Consider the following 15,988-nt stretch of genomic DNA (forward strand, 5'->3'; position numbering starts at 1 on the left):
AATTGTGACTGGATATTAGTAGTTCAAATCACAAGAAAAATAGTTTTGAAGAATTCAAGCTATTTACAACTACACAAGATGCATCAATTTGTTATCTAAGACCACTTCCAGTACTTGTAACTGCTTGTGGAGTTTCCTGCCAAATAAGAAATTCTGCTGATAGCTATGCAACAAAATCAACACAGAAAGCATTTGGCCAACCATATCAGGCCATCCACCACTCAAGCCAGGTCCTTCACAAGGCTGGAAACCATGATTTGCATCTCTTAAAACCAGCCTCAGCTAAATTGAGTAATGCTGAGGGTCAAAGTCAATATTAGTATCATAGTGTATGGTGTCCACTGGTGGTATTTGATTTTAACTGAGCTGGTGTCTGATCTGATATGGATTGGTTTTGTAAACATAATCTGGTGACAATTATTATAGTGTTGCCTAGTCACAGGTTGGTCGTCAATTATGCAGGGTCACAGATCTACCCACAATGAATGCTTAGCTATTTGACACTCTCTTAGCCTGTAAATGGTTTTTACTGCCAAACATTTTGTATATTTATGCATTACATAGCTACCTCAGTCAAATCATATACAATTCACTCATCTACCATCATGTAGTGTACACAAAAAAATTATAGTTATGTTGTTTTGCATGAAAGAAAAGCAAAATATAATGTGGTATATACTCAGCTCACATGATTACAATTATTTTGACACTAGCAAGCTAGTATTGTAGCTATCTTTTTCATGAATAAGTCCACTACTTGTTGCTTCAAAAGACCTAATAATATTATTACACATCACAAGTTACTGAATGTAAAGCTCCAGTTGATCAATCAAGGTGGATCCAGTAGAGAAGCGATCAATACGACATATTCTAGCTTCTATGTCACTTGTAGTTGTTCCACTCAACTCACGATAAAACCATGGCTGGGTAGGATTATCACAACATCTACTAGTGATGCAGCCAGATCCGTCCCACAATGGGTCATTGAAGTAATAGGCAGAGTCATCTCTTTTATCAGCAGCTCCTGACTCACAGTAATGCGCGCGCCAAGCGCTAAAGTTTTTTGCTTTGTAGGTTAGTTAGTCCCCACAAATGGTGGAGGAGTGTAACCAGTACTGCTAGCACATGGACAATTATATCGATGTGTACGATTATCATACTGTCCATTAACATAAGTCCAGATGTGATTACGAGGACTGCCATAAGTGATCAACAGTCCATCAGCATAACCACTGACATGATCTATATTATAACTTCTAGAGTGATATCCAAAAAAGCTAGCTGCCCATCCCTTCTGATATCCTCTTGCTCTACCACACACCTTCTGGTAACCTGCTCCATTAGTGGAGAAGTTGGCCGAAGAACAAGCATAGTAATCATTACTGACCAGACGACAGAAGCTAACACCATCATAAGTATCTTTACGCCATCCATTAGGACAATCATCTCCTACACTGATATCAATGTTAATGATTCTTTTCCATCCTCCTCCATGACCAGCACATGTGGGGATAAAGTCATGATCACCAGCAGCAATTTCATTCATGTTGCAATATGTCCATTTGCCATCAACATAGTAGTAGCCCGACTTGTCACCAGTTTCAGGATTATTGTTGTAGATGTCCTCACAAGATGATCCAGTATAAGTCATCCCACAATATTCTCTACTAAGGATCCAGTAATATCCTGGTTTAGCTTGGCTCTCTGGATTCTTGTTGTATATTCCTTCACAAGACTCACCAGGTAAGAAAGGGATTTGAACTGGAAGTCTGTACATTGGTCATCATCAGCCATTGCCAGTTCCATAGGGAGGATCATTATTATAATACACCAAATTATGGTTGTCATTTCGTTTACAATTACAGTACCTAGCAAATGAAGGCTATTGAAAAACTACAAGCAGTTGTACTTTGTTGCTGAAATGAAAGAGAATTAACTGATATATGATCTTATATAGGTATCACTACAACCCACACAACCTGTCATGTGTGTCCTCCCTAAACTATGTATAGCATTAATGTGCTCATTTAATTACCTGATCAGTCTCACAGAAATATTATACGCATTCCTGTATGTTCATAACATATTAATTAAAGTTATTCACATAATTGATGTTACATAGTTTACTTTGACATGCACTACTACAGTCTGTGTACAACCATGGTATATGTTGAAACTAAACCCAAAATGGTATGCATATAGAAAGCAGATAGTACTGAGGTTTTAAACATTTTAGAAACCTGCTGAGGATATCTTCAGTTAATTGAGTCACCACACAGCACACCTCACTAATGACATAGATTATTGTCTATAATTTAAGCTAATGTGATTACTGACCTGCTGAGTAGCATTGCAGATCTACACTGATCACTGATCTGTGATATCTCCTTAAGGAGGCATAGCCATTGTGTAATTGCTTTCGATAACAATGTGGAAAGTGATTGTGGGTTTACAATTCGTGCAAGTTATACAAATATATATGAATCAACCCGCAATTAATCAATTTTTCCACTAGTATAAATACTCCCCTACCATAATGTCTTCGGTTCTTCATGAACCTCACTTCACTCGATTTCTAAAACCATGAAGAACCTTGGTCCAGATTGCTAACCTATACTTGGTGGTTGTCTTCAAAATAATAATAAAATAATGGTCAGTAATTGGTCATGTATTTCAATCTTTAATGTTTTGTGTCATACTCTTAATTGCAATACACAGCACACTGTAGAATTCCATTTGTTGTATGTACCAATATACCACATATGTATGTATACATTATACATACTATGTGTAGCTAGGGAAACTGGAAGGCTGTGATGTTGGCATGAAGTATTCATCATCTTGTACTCATTCAATAAACACAGCACTGAATGTAATTTACTATCACCATTCGTAATACAATGGCATAACCTCCCAAAGAACAGTTTACTGTTAGCATATCTATAATTATGTTTACTTGATTAGCTAGTTGAGCACCAACAGATTGTAGATATCAAACGATGCATAGTGTAATATGTTTAGGTTCCTTGGCTTGTGGTAGCAACCTCGTCGCCTCTCAGTGCTTAACTGGTAAAGTAGATTAAAAAGTTAATAGTAATAGGGGGAAATGCGATCAATTAAGCAAGTAAAAGTTAAAATTAATTAATGTGTTGATAACTTTTATAGCTTGTTGACAAATTCTTGTACTGAGAAAACTATCATGTTACTAATCACTATCATCATTTTGGTATTTATGGACTTTGAAAATCTGCTTTGAATTCAGCAACCACCTGACTAACTGATGTATATAACTAACTTAACAGAATATCTTGTAAGTTGCCTACTGTATATCCTTATGTTATGTTTATACTCCATCAAACTATTTTAAATTATTGGCCTCTGCATATGTACAATAAGTGCATGGCAGACTAATTTAGATGTTAGTAGCATTTTGGTTTTAGCTATAAAGATGAAACCCTATAAAGAATACAGTATTTCTTGATTGTCGGTGATCATTAACAGATCAATTTATCATAAATATATGCACTTTCCTGTTATATCTTAATCTAATCAAAAACAGCCAAGCTGTAAAAAAAAGGTGCGGCCCCCAAAAAGGCCATGGTGAAAAAAGATGTGAAATCCAAGGTGGCGGCCATGAAATGGCTGTGATGGTAGGTTAATGGTTACATTTTAATAACAACAATTCAGGTGAATTTGGTGCCAAGACCAAGCGGCACAAAATTCACCTGAATTGTCATTATTAAAATGTAACCATTAACCTACCATCACAGCCATTTCTTGGCCGCCACCTTGGATTTCACATCTTTTTTCACCATGGCCTTTTTGGGGGCCGCACCTTTTTTACAGCTTGGCTGTTTTTGATTAGATATCACTTCTTTTTGTATTTGTATACTGCAAAGCCGGCCTATGGCTGGCTTTGGGGCTTTTTTAACCAATGTGTTTTTTTCTTTACTACAGGAAGAAGAAAAGAACTTAAAGAAGAATTTTAGTACTTCAATTATTTTTGATTTTATTAGTAATTATACAAATTATATACATATATTTATTACATGCCCATTATTACCCACAGGATATTATTTTGCAGCTGATCTCTCTACTGGGTGACTTGAAATGTAGCTGAACTATATACAGGATGGTTTCTTTGTAGCTGAACTCTCTACAAGGTAACCTCTTCTAGCTGGTCTCTCTACAGGGTATTTTGTTTCTAGCTGAACTCTCTACAGGTGATTTGTTTGCAGCTAAACTCTCTACATGGTGGTGTCTTTGTAGCCGAACTCTCTACATGATGGTTTCTTTGTAGCTGAACTCTCTATAAAGTGACTTCGTCTAGCTGAACTCTCTACAGGGTGATTTTTTTGTAGCTGAACTCTCTGCAGGGTGATTTGTTTGCAGCTGAACTATCTACATGATGGTTTCTTTGTAGCTGAACTCTCTACAAGGTGACTTCGTCCAGCTGATCTCTCTACGGGGTGATTTGTTTCTAGCTGAACTCTCTACAGGTGATTTGTTTGCAGCTAAACTCTCTACATGGTGGTTACTTTGTAGCTGAACTCCCTACATGATGGTTTCTTTGTAGCTGAACTCTCTACAAGGTAACTTCTTCTCTACAGGGTGATTTGTTGTAGTTGAATTCTCTACAAGGTGGTTTGTATGAGGCTGGACTCTCTACATGGCGGTTTCTTTGTAGCTGAACTCTCTACAGAGTGATTTGTTTGCAGCTGAACTCTCTACATGATGGTTTCTTTGTAACTGAACACTCTACAAGGTGACTTCTTCTAGCTGATCTTTCTACAGGGTAAATTGTTGTAGCTGAACTATCTACAAGGTAACTTCTTCTAGCTGATCTTTATACAGGGTAATTTGTTTGTAGTTGAATTCTGTGCAGGTGGTTTCTTTGTAGCTGAACTCTGTACATGATGGTTTCTTTGTAGCTGAACTCTTTACAAGGTGACTTCTTCTAGCTGAACTCTCTACGGGGTAATTTCTTTGTAGCTGAACTCTCTATATGATGGTTTCTTTGTAACTGAACTCTCTACAATGTAACTTCTTCTAGCTGATCTTTCTACTGGGTGATTTGTTTGCAGCTGAACTCTCTACATGGTGGTTTCTTTGTTGCTGAACTCTCTACAAGGTGAATTCTTCTACCTGATCTCTCTACAGGGTGATTTGTTTGTAACTGAACTCTGTACAGGTGCGTTTTTGTGGGTGATCTCACTGCAGGTTGATTTGTTTGTAGCTGAACTCACTAAAGGGTGATTTTGCTTGTAGCTGAACTCCTTGCGTTGTATCTAGTTTCTAGCTGATCTCTCTACAGGGTGATTTGTTTGTAGCTGATCTCTCTACAAGTTGATTTGTGTGTAGCTGATCTCTCTACAGGGTGATTTGTTTGTAGCTGATCTCTCTATAGGGTGATTTTTTGTAGCTGACCTCTCTTCAGGGTGATTTGTTTCTAGCTGATTGCTCTACAGGTTGATTTGTTTGTAGATGAACTCTCTACAGGGTAATTTACTTGTAGCTGAACTCCTTACTTTGTGTCTAGATTGTAGCTGATCTCTCTACAGGGTGATTTGTTTGTAGCTGAACTCCTTACATTGTGTGTAGTTTCTAGCTGATCTCTCTACAGGGTGATTTGTTTGTAGCTGATCTCTCTACAAGTTGATTTTTGTGTAGCTGATCTCTCTGCAGGTTGATTTGTTTGTAGCCGATCTCTCTACAGGTAATCTGTTTGTAGCTGAACTCTCTATAAGGTGATTTGTTTGTAGCTGATCTCTCTGCAGGTTGATTTGTTTTAGCTGAACTCTCTACAGGGTGATTGCTTGTAGCTGAACTCCTTACATTGTGTCTAGTTTCTAGCTGATGTCTCTACAGGGTGATTTTTTGTAGCTGAACTCTCTTCAGGGTGATTTGTTTCTAGCTGATCTCTCTACAGGTAGATTTGTTCATTGCTGATCGCTCTAAAGGTTGATTTGTTGCAGCTGAACACCCTGCAAAGTGTTTTGTTTGTAGCTGATCACTCTAAAGGGTAATTTGTTTGTAGCTGAACTCTCTCCACAGTGACTTGTGTGTAGCTGAATTCTGTGTAACTGAATTCTCTAGAGAGTGACTTAATTGTAGCTGAATTCTCTACTCAGTGCATGACTTGTTTATAGCTGAACTTTCTTCAGAGTGACTTGTAATATTCTGAATCTCTATAGTGATATATTTGCTTAACTCTCCACATAGTGACTGTCTTCTTGCTGAACTGTCTATAAGATTAACTGTTTGCAGCTGAACTCCCTACAGAATAACTTGTGATGTAATAAAATTCTATAATGGAGTAAATAAATTAGCCGAATGCTCTATTAGGGTGACTGTTCTATTAGAGTATCTCGATCTCGCATTTGCTACACGGAGTTGGCTTTCGAATCATAACTCAGTGGTTTGTAATCCGATTCTTCTGTACTACTGCAAGGACTTTCTATGAAGATTATTTCAGCTATACACCGATTTTCAGCTCATTGATCTAAGCGGTTTGCCTAGTAGGCGTGAAAACTAATACTTTTTTATTCATAAAAATCGATCGCGTAATTGTGACACAGGTTGGGTTTTGTGTCATATCTCCGTGGTCTTTATCTCGATTCTTTTCAAACCACCAAAAGGCACTCCTACGATGGTTACTCCATCTACATAGCAATTTTCAACTCATTCCATGAAGCGGTTTACCCTGTAGGCGTGACAACAAATCGATCTTGTTTTACGCGAATAATCGGTCATAACTCCTGAACCTTTCATCGGATTTGTACCAAATTTGATGCTAGGATTCGCCGTTGGACTCCCTTTCTGTGTGCCAAATTTCAAGGCTATCGGAGTACGCGTTTGCTTGTTATAGCAATTTTTGCAAGTGTGCGAAAAGACGAAGAAGAAGAAGAAAAAAAAAACTAAGAAAAAAAAACGAAACTTTGGCAGCTCGTATCTCGGAAATGGCTGGAGCGATTTCCTTCAAATTTGGAATGTAGACTCCCTTAGCTGGCGGGCAACTGTGTAGCAAATTTGGTTCCAATCAGATAAGTGATCACCGAGATACAAAGGTGTGAAAATGACGTTTTCGTTCTTCCTGTCAATATACTCACGGGTGTGGCGTGCCGGCTTCTTGGGCCGCACGACACACTACCGTGTGTCTTGATGTTCCAATATTCATTGTGCAATCATATTACACTACTTTTTAAAAAATATAAAAATTTTATACGTGAGTATAAGGATCGTAAAAATGAAACAAAGGAGATTATCTACATCTGCATGCAGCTATATTCAGAGAGTATACCTTTCACTGTACAATAAAATGTGTGTAGTTTGTGCAAATGTGATGTGCTCTACATCCAATGGTGTATGTGATGTGTAGGAGATGATAGTTCAGATTAATCAGCAAATGTGTGACCTATCACCTCCCACACATCACATACCTCACTGAAGTACATTGTGTGCTCATCAAGAATTCATGACAAATATACATTTTATTGTAGTGTTTACTGCAGAGTATAGCCATGACCGAAGCAGGAATTTAATGTCAGCTGCAGGTGTAGATGACCTCCCTTGTTTCATTGATTTTTACTTCTATGATCACTGTTCAAATATAGTTTTCCTATACACTTGTTTGTTTACATTAGCAACATAGCTAATTTATGACTGACGAACCACATCAAAGGAAAGGATGGTGAAAGAAAAGCAAAATAATGAGGTACATTGGCGGTGGAGATGGCGCATGGCGGCCATGGCTCCCCCACTTTTATGGGACACTGTTTGCAAGAAAATATCAAGATACTCTAATAGAACAGTCAGGATCTGGATACTCTAATAGAGCAGTCAAAAGCAGTGTAGCAAGCTACTTAGCTACGTATGTGTAGTTATAAATAAGCAGATATAATTGGTGGAGAGCAGCTACTGTCAGCAGGCCGTGACTTTTTTTTTTGGTCTTCAACTTACAACTGGCCTGACCCCCTCACTCTTTGGCCTGCTCCGCCGCCCCTGACGTGGTATACATTTAACACATGTGATTACAGTTATTTTGACACAAACTAGCTAGTATTGTATCTATCTTTGTCTTGAATAAGTCCACTACTTGTTGCTTGAAAAGATCTAAATAACAAATTTTACACATCACAAGTGAGTTACTGAATGCAAAGCTCCAGCTGATCAATCAAGATAGATCCAAATTCCAATAGAGAAGCCATCAATATGACATATTCTAGTTTCTATGCTACTTGTAGTTGTTCCACTCAACTCACGATAAAACCATGGCTGGGTAGGATTATCACAACATCTACTAGTGATGCAACCAGATCCACCCCACAATAATATTACTGTCATTGAAGTAGTAAGTTGACCTACTGTATGTATTACCAACTCCTGACTCACAGTAATAGTTAGTCCCCACAAATGGTAGAGAAGTGTAACCAGTACTGATAGCACACGGACAATTATATCAATGTGTACGATTATCATACTGTCCATTAACATAGGTCCAGATGTGATTACGAGGACTACCATAAGTGATCAACAGTCCATTAGCATAACCACTGGCATGATCTATATTATAACTTTTAGAGTGATATCCAAAAAAAAGCTAGCTGCCCATCCCTTCTGATATCCTGCTCTACCATACACCCTCTGGTAACTTGTTCCATTAGTGGAGAAGTTGTAAGCACAATAATGATTGTTGACCAGACGACAGAAGCTAACACCATCATAAGTATCTTTATGCCATCCATTGGGACAATCATCTCCTGCACTCATATAAATGTTTGCGATTCTTTTCCTTCCAACACCAGCACATGTGGTAATAAAGTCATGATCACCAGCAGCAATTTTGTTCATGTTGCAATATGTCTATTTGCCACTAATATGATAGTAACCTGGCTTGTCACCAGTTTCAGGATTATTGTTGTAGATGTCCTCACAAGATAAGTCATTCCACAATATTCTCTACTAAGGATCTAGTAATATCCTGATTTAGTGTAGCCGGCTTTCTGGATTCACCTTCACAGGACTTCCCAGGAAGGAATGGAGACTTGAACTGAAAGTCTGTACATTGGTCATTAGCGATTGCCAGTTCCATAGGGAGGACCATTATTATAATACACCAAATGGTGGTCATCATTGTTTTTACAATTACCTATTGCAATTGAGAGATAAAGACTATAACCAGTTGTATTGTATTGCTGAATTAAATTAAAGAAATCAACTGATATAATTATGATCTTATATACGTATAGCCATCAATATAACTCACACAGCCGCTCATGTGTGTCCTCTCTAAGCTATGTGTAGCATTTGTCAAGTGTGTTGATCAGTTATACATTTTCTCAAATACTACCACCAGGGGGCATCAGTTCAAGTTGTTTAAGGAACAGTCAAGATTGTTGTGTAGATCAAATTACTTTATTAATAGCATCACCAATGATTGGAATAGCTTACCTACTTACATTGTAAATAGTACTTCAATTAATACTTTTAAATCATTGTTAGACAGTTATTTACTAGATTCAAGATTTATTTTTGTATAATACTTTGCGTTGATCGGGTATACAGGCTATGCCTTTACCCGTATTTAATCATAATCATAATCCATCACAGAAATATTATACGAAGTTAGCTAACAAGGTTTCTAATATCACTAAGAAACCTGATAGCAGGTGTGTAAAGAAAGCTGATTGCAAGTTTTAACATTAAATTTTAGAAACCAGGCATATCTCCAGTTAAGGGAGTCAGCACACAGCACGCCTCGCTAGAGTCACTAATGTGCTGAGTACTATTGCAGATCTCTTTATAACAATGATCACTGATGTGCGATGCAGTATAGTCATTATGCAAATTCCTTTCTTTATAGATAAAAATGTGGAAAGTGATTGTGGGTTTATATAGAAAGACCCACAATGAATTAATTTGTCCACAAATATAAATACTCCCTTACATAATGTCCTTGGTTCTTCATGAATCTCGCTTCACTCAATTCCTAAAACTAAAAGTAAATTAATGATAGTGAGTATTAACATGCTAGAACTTTCCTAACCTATACTTGGTGGTTGTCTTCAGAATATTAATAATTGTGGTCATATAGCTACTACAATCTTAAGGTGTAATTGTGTCATACCCTAATTAATCACAATACATCACACTGTAGAATTCCATTGGTTGCATATATGTACGTACCAATTAGCATATACATACATATGCAATTTCTACATACTGTCACTAACTGCTTATTTTTGTGCACTTTATGCATGGAATTATTATGACTGTGGAAACTGGATAACTGCTGCATATGATGCAGGTAGCTATGAAGTATTTATCTCATTGCATGGACATACCCATTCAAACACCGTACTGAATTGAAATTACTGCTGCCATGCGTAATACAATGGCATAACCTCCCAAAGAACAGTTTACTGATAGCATATCTATGTAGCCACATGCAATAATCCATAATTAGCTAGTTGGGCACCAACACTCCAACAGATTGCATAGATATCAAACGATACATAGTGTAAGTATGCTTATAGGTTCCTTGGCTTGTGGTAAACACCTCATAAGGTTCTGCCTCCAGTGTTCGCCTGCCAGTGCCTAACTGGTAGGGCTGGGCGGTTTCTCGGTATTATAGTAATACCGCGGTATTGCAATGAAACGATATCTGTATCGCGTAGATTTCGGTGAAACGATAATATCACGATATCGATATTATTACGATTTTTAGTGTTTGTGACAGCTTATTAAGCCCTTAAGGTTGTTATAATGCACCTCAAATAATCACGTGATACTACTGCAAACAAGGACCTAGTACTAGTTAGTCATTTTTTTTTTTACAGAGATCGAGATACTCTAATAGAACAGTCAGCTAGGATCGAGATACCCTAATAAAGCAGTCAGCTACTCTAATATAGCAGTCATCTTTAATAACCGCGATAAATAGTAATATCGTGATATATTTCTGCACGATATATCGTGAAGCGAAACTCCAATACCACCCAGCCCTACTAACTGGTAAAGCAGATAACATAATAGTAGTAGTGGAAATGTGATCAAAAGTTAATGTGTTCAACAACTAGTGATAAATTTTATAATTTGTTGACAAATTCTTGTACTGAGAAATGATCATGTTATTAATCGCTATCATCATCTTTATTATTGGTATTTATGGACTTTGTAAAATCTGCTTTGATTTCAGCAATCGCCCCACTAGTTGATGTATATAACTAACTTTACAGAAGTGTGCTATCTTGTGTATGGTAATTATATGTGTAAGTTACAGATACTAACAGTAATTTATTGTTTAATACACATGCACATCTCCACAGCCATCACCACTTCCCTATTCTACATCCTTATGTTTATACTCCATACTATATATATATTGGCCAACAATTCTTCTCTGCACATGTAAGTGAATGGCAAACTGATTTAGATGTTAGTAGCTTTTGGTTTCAGCCACATATAAAGAAGAAGCCCTAAAGTATACATTCTTGATTGTGCTGATCATTAACAGATCAATTCATCATGAATAATTATTTATACGGTATATACTTTTATGCTAATTAAGTCTTAATGTCCCAACATTCATTGCAAAATCATGTTACACTACTTACACTTGAGTATATGGATCATAGAAATGTAACAAGGTACATTTGCAGCTATATTCAGCTAATGGACATTTCACTACAATAATATATTCTAAATGTGTTGTAATTAGCATGCACACCAGAGGTGTGATGTGATGTGTAGGAGATGATTAATTAGCAAATGTGTGAACTATCATCTCCCACACATCACATACCACACTGAAGTACACTGTATGCTCATCACATTAGAGTTCATTGCATATACACATATGTAAACTTTATGGTAGTGTTTAATGCAGAGTATAGCCATGACCAAAATAGGCAGGTGTAGAGGAACCCTTTGTTTCATTGCTTTTTATTTCTATATGATCCCTATACTCAAAATATGTAGTTTTTCTTTATACACACATTTTTGCAACATAGCTATAATTTATGACTGGTGAAACAATGCATACTGCATCAAAGAATAAAATGGGGCCAGCTAGCAGACATAAATTTTAATGGGGAATAGGGATCATTGAAAAAAGCAAAAAAACAAGAAGGGATTCTTATGGTGGTAATGTAAACCACAAATTTTGTCCCTTATTATATAAATAATTATTTCCTTACAACTTTGTCAAGTAAAAATAGGGATTTGTGGTTATCACCCCATGCAGCAATCCCTTCTTGCTTTTTTCAATGATTCCTATTTCCCCCTTTAGATTATACAACCATATAGCAATTTCCTACGCAGAGAGCTCGGTTGTCTATATAACTAATAATATTATACAGTAATCTATAGTGATATTTCATACGATTTTAAATAAGTTAAGCATGGGCAGTATCATAGGGCGGTTCAACAGACATCTCATTCTCAGACAATGTCTAAAAGCTGTGTAGCTACAGATTACCATACATCATGTTAAACACTCAGGCTGAAGAAGACGGTTTAGTGTATATATGATAATTATGGTCAAATTGCTATTAGCTATAATAATAATAATTACATAATGTGTCTTAATGATTTTGGAGGAAACAAAAATTCTGTGTGTGTGTGTGAGCACACAGGGGAAGATCCAGACTTTTGGAAAGGGGGTCAAATGAAAAGGAATTACGTACAGGGAAGGTATAGTGTACCTTAGTGTGCAGTTCACCCCCCCCCCCCCCACACACACACACACACACACACACACACACACAGAGGAAATTTTTTGAAAATTAGAGTTTGACATGGAATCTGAGAGTGATTTCAGTATGGGTTCATCACAATTTTCGTTCTACTGTTGTAGTAGTGACTGCTCTATTAGGGTATCTTGATCTTGAGCTCTTGACTAACAAAGTTCAGTTGTCCAATAAATACATGCCACCCAGAACATCAGTCCCTTTTGAAATTGCATGTATGTGTGGTTGATTTCAGCAGTTTATTAGAATATCTATGCTGTTACTGAGTGTTTGCCTGACATAGTGGTGACTAGAGTATCTCAATATTGATGTTAAAGTATGTAGTGTAACATTGTTGGGTTTCCACTAGCTACCTTTATGCTGAACTATTTTGTACTGCCTGTACAGCAGTTCTGCACAGTACACACAAACGTATGTGCAACCAAATAATTATAGTCATAGTAGCTAGACAGGATCTTAGAATGCAGCTCGTTTGAAATACTGACAAACTCCGAATATTGACATGCTTATAACTGTTCAGTTTGGCAGTTTGGAGTAGCTGTAATGAGTAATAACATGTGGTGCAGTACAACAACTTGAAGGTAGCTACATGGATACACCATAAAAAAAATTTAATGAGCCAATGCAAGTTGTCTACTACTTTTACTCTCCAATCAGTGGAAAGCTGTGCAAGCAGTCTATATATATATATGCTCCTATTGTGTTAAACAATACATATGAGATTTAGACACAGGACACCTCTCCAGACTCCAATAAAGATACTAGTAACACCAGCAACTTTTGGCTGAACTTGACCTTTGTTAACACTAGAATTAGGAAATTATCAGTAGCGGTTGAACCTCCTTGTTGTCCATCAAGATTTACTGTTGACAACGTCCTCTGTGCATCAAATTCTGGATACTGCTTAGCTACGTAATTTTGTTGCTGTCTTTTGTTAACTTAAGTGAAAGCATATTACATATGTAAAAAATACATGCATAATTGGCATGCAAATAAGATACTGTGCTTGTTTTCTAGTAGCTATGCATAATAACTTTACCATTCAAGGCTGCTTGTCACAGTGCTAAAAGCAAATTCAATTATAAAAAATAGAATTCATTGCATCATCACACCTGCTTGTTTCAGGAGACTGTGAAGGAGCCATCTACTGTCAACCCAACATAGTCAGAACACACACACACACACACACACACACACACACACACACACACACACACACACACACACACACACACACACACACACACACACACACACACACACACACGCACACACACACACACCTTACTCTCATGATTGCACACAATAGCCTAACCTGAACGTGTGGTCTGTTGCTATGCATACGTGCCATGTTCTAGTTCCAGGATTATACCCTCCACCAACCTGTGTATTTATATATATGTTTCCCTCAGCCATGCATGCATTGTTATCTGTACATTCTATTATCTATACTTGCCAGTGGATTCATGCTTATATATGTACATTAAGTAGTATGTACATCTTCCTATACTAAAGAGCAAAAATATATATGTATCATTGTAGTTATGTCAAACAATAAACCTTTAGACAGGAAGCTACAGTGGACTCTCCCTTTATGGGTATGTGTGTATATTGTAATGGTCTGTCATATACATCAAAATTAATGCAAAAATTACAGGACAATCATGTCTCATATTGATTACACTGGTATCAAAGTTACCAAGTTCCTCCTACGTACGTATACACCATCGTCCATCACATGTTAATGTTATTAGAGCTTTGCAGTGACCAGCACATATATGGGAATACAATAGACACATCAGTAAAGGTTGCTGTTATAGGGCAACAGGTACACTCTATTGAGTAACTGGTACACTCTACGGTTCTTTATACAGTATATGTGTTTTATAGTGTTAAGTGTAAATTCTCTGGCAAAGTCAGCTGAACAATATCATATTAATTGCTCTGACCCAGTGGAACACTATTTTTGACCAATACTGATAGTGTTAAATAGTGTTTTATTTTCCATACTGATTAAGTGGACATGTAACTTGTATATATCATACAACATGCAGGCATTAGAGTTTGGTGGAATTACGTATAATATGAATTCAGTATGAACTAAAAACTTGAACTGAAAAATAAAGCTGCCTTAGCTGATTATAGGCCATTGACTATAAACCTGCTGGCTATAAGAAAAAAGCAGAGATGCAAGACTTTAAAAAGTTTTTAAATGCTTAAATATTTCTTCTATTTTTGATTTTGCACATAGAAATTTAATTACATGCATTAGGTACAGATATGCACATATTTACCTTGCAACTGCAAATAAATACTAGTTACTATGATGAGAAATTGAAGCTTGGCAAAATGATACATTTCCAGCCTAACGGGATGCTATGTGGCAATCGTGCAATACCCTAGCTACAGTGGTTCTGTGTATGCAGGACAGTTCTAGTATTCCTAATCAATGATCATTAAAAAGTATTCCAGTTACTGTAATGTTGGAAAGCAAAACATGCACTTGGCAAAGAAAGTTGTATACATACAGTATACTACTATACAAAATTAGAAACACTCAAGTTCACAATAACAATTGACTTGCTATACAACTATAATGTCACTGAATGTAGAGCTCCAGTTGATCAATCAACTAGATGCAAAAATGAAAGCATTAGATGAACATATAACTTCTATATCACTTGTAGTTGATACATTTAAATCACGATAAAACCGTGGTTGGGTGGTGTTGTCACAACATCTGTTTGTGATGCATCCAGACCCATCCCACAATGGGTCATTGAAGAAATAGGTAGAAAAAGTGTATTGTATTAACAGATCCTGCTTCACAGTAATAGTTGTTTCCTACATAAAGAGGAGGTAAACATGTTCTGCCAGCACATGGACAATCTTGACCACTAGTACCAGTCTCATACAGCCCAGCAGAATAGGTCCATACTGTATGTGTTGACGAGGGTTACCGTGGGTGATCAATAGTCCATCGGTATAGGCTCCACCTATTGTTTGACCTTAACCTAGGTCCTATGAAGGCATATGTGATTCTTTTCTGATATCCTCTTGCTCTGCCACACACCCTCTGGTAACTTGTCTCATTAGTGGAGAAGTTGGCAGATGAACAAGTATGCCAGCCATTAATTCGGCAAAAACTAACACCAGAGTAAGTATCTTTAAGCCATCCACTGGTACAATTATCTCCTGTACTGACATCAATGTTGGCAATTCTACTTCATCCTCCTCCA

General features: G+C 37.0%; 1 protein-coding gene across 1 annotated transcript; it reads right to left on the reverse strand.

Moving 5' to 3' along the window:
- Window positions 1-519: 519 nt before the first annotated feature.
- Window positions 520-9,047, reverse strand: LOC136251093 (uncharacterized). The gene is made up of 2 exons (XM_066043475.1): window positions 9,031-9,047; window positions 520-1,743 (listed from the first exon to the last, which is right to left on the reverse strand). Exon 2 carries the CDS (start codon window positions 1,649-1,651, stop codon window positions 1,076-1,078), a length of 576 nt encoding a protein of 191 aa, XP_065899547.1. The 5' UTR covers window positions 1,652-1,743; window positions 9,031-9,047; the 3' UTR covers window positions 520-1,075.
- Between the last annotated feature and the right edge of the window lie 6,941 nt (window positions 9,048-15,988).

The sequence above is a fragment of the Dysidea avara genome, chromosome 1 (assembly GCF_963678975.1).
Source record: "Dysidea avara chromosome 1, odDysAvar1.4, whole genome shotgun sequence".
Taxonomy (NCBI): Eukaryota; Metazoa; Porifera; class Demospongiae; order Dictyoceratida; family Dysideidae; genus Dysidea; species Dysidea avara.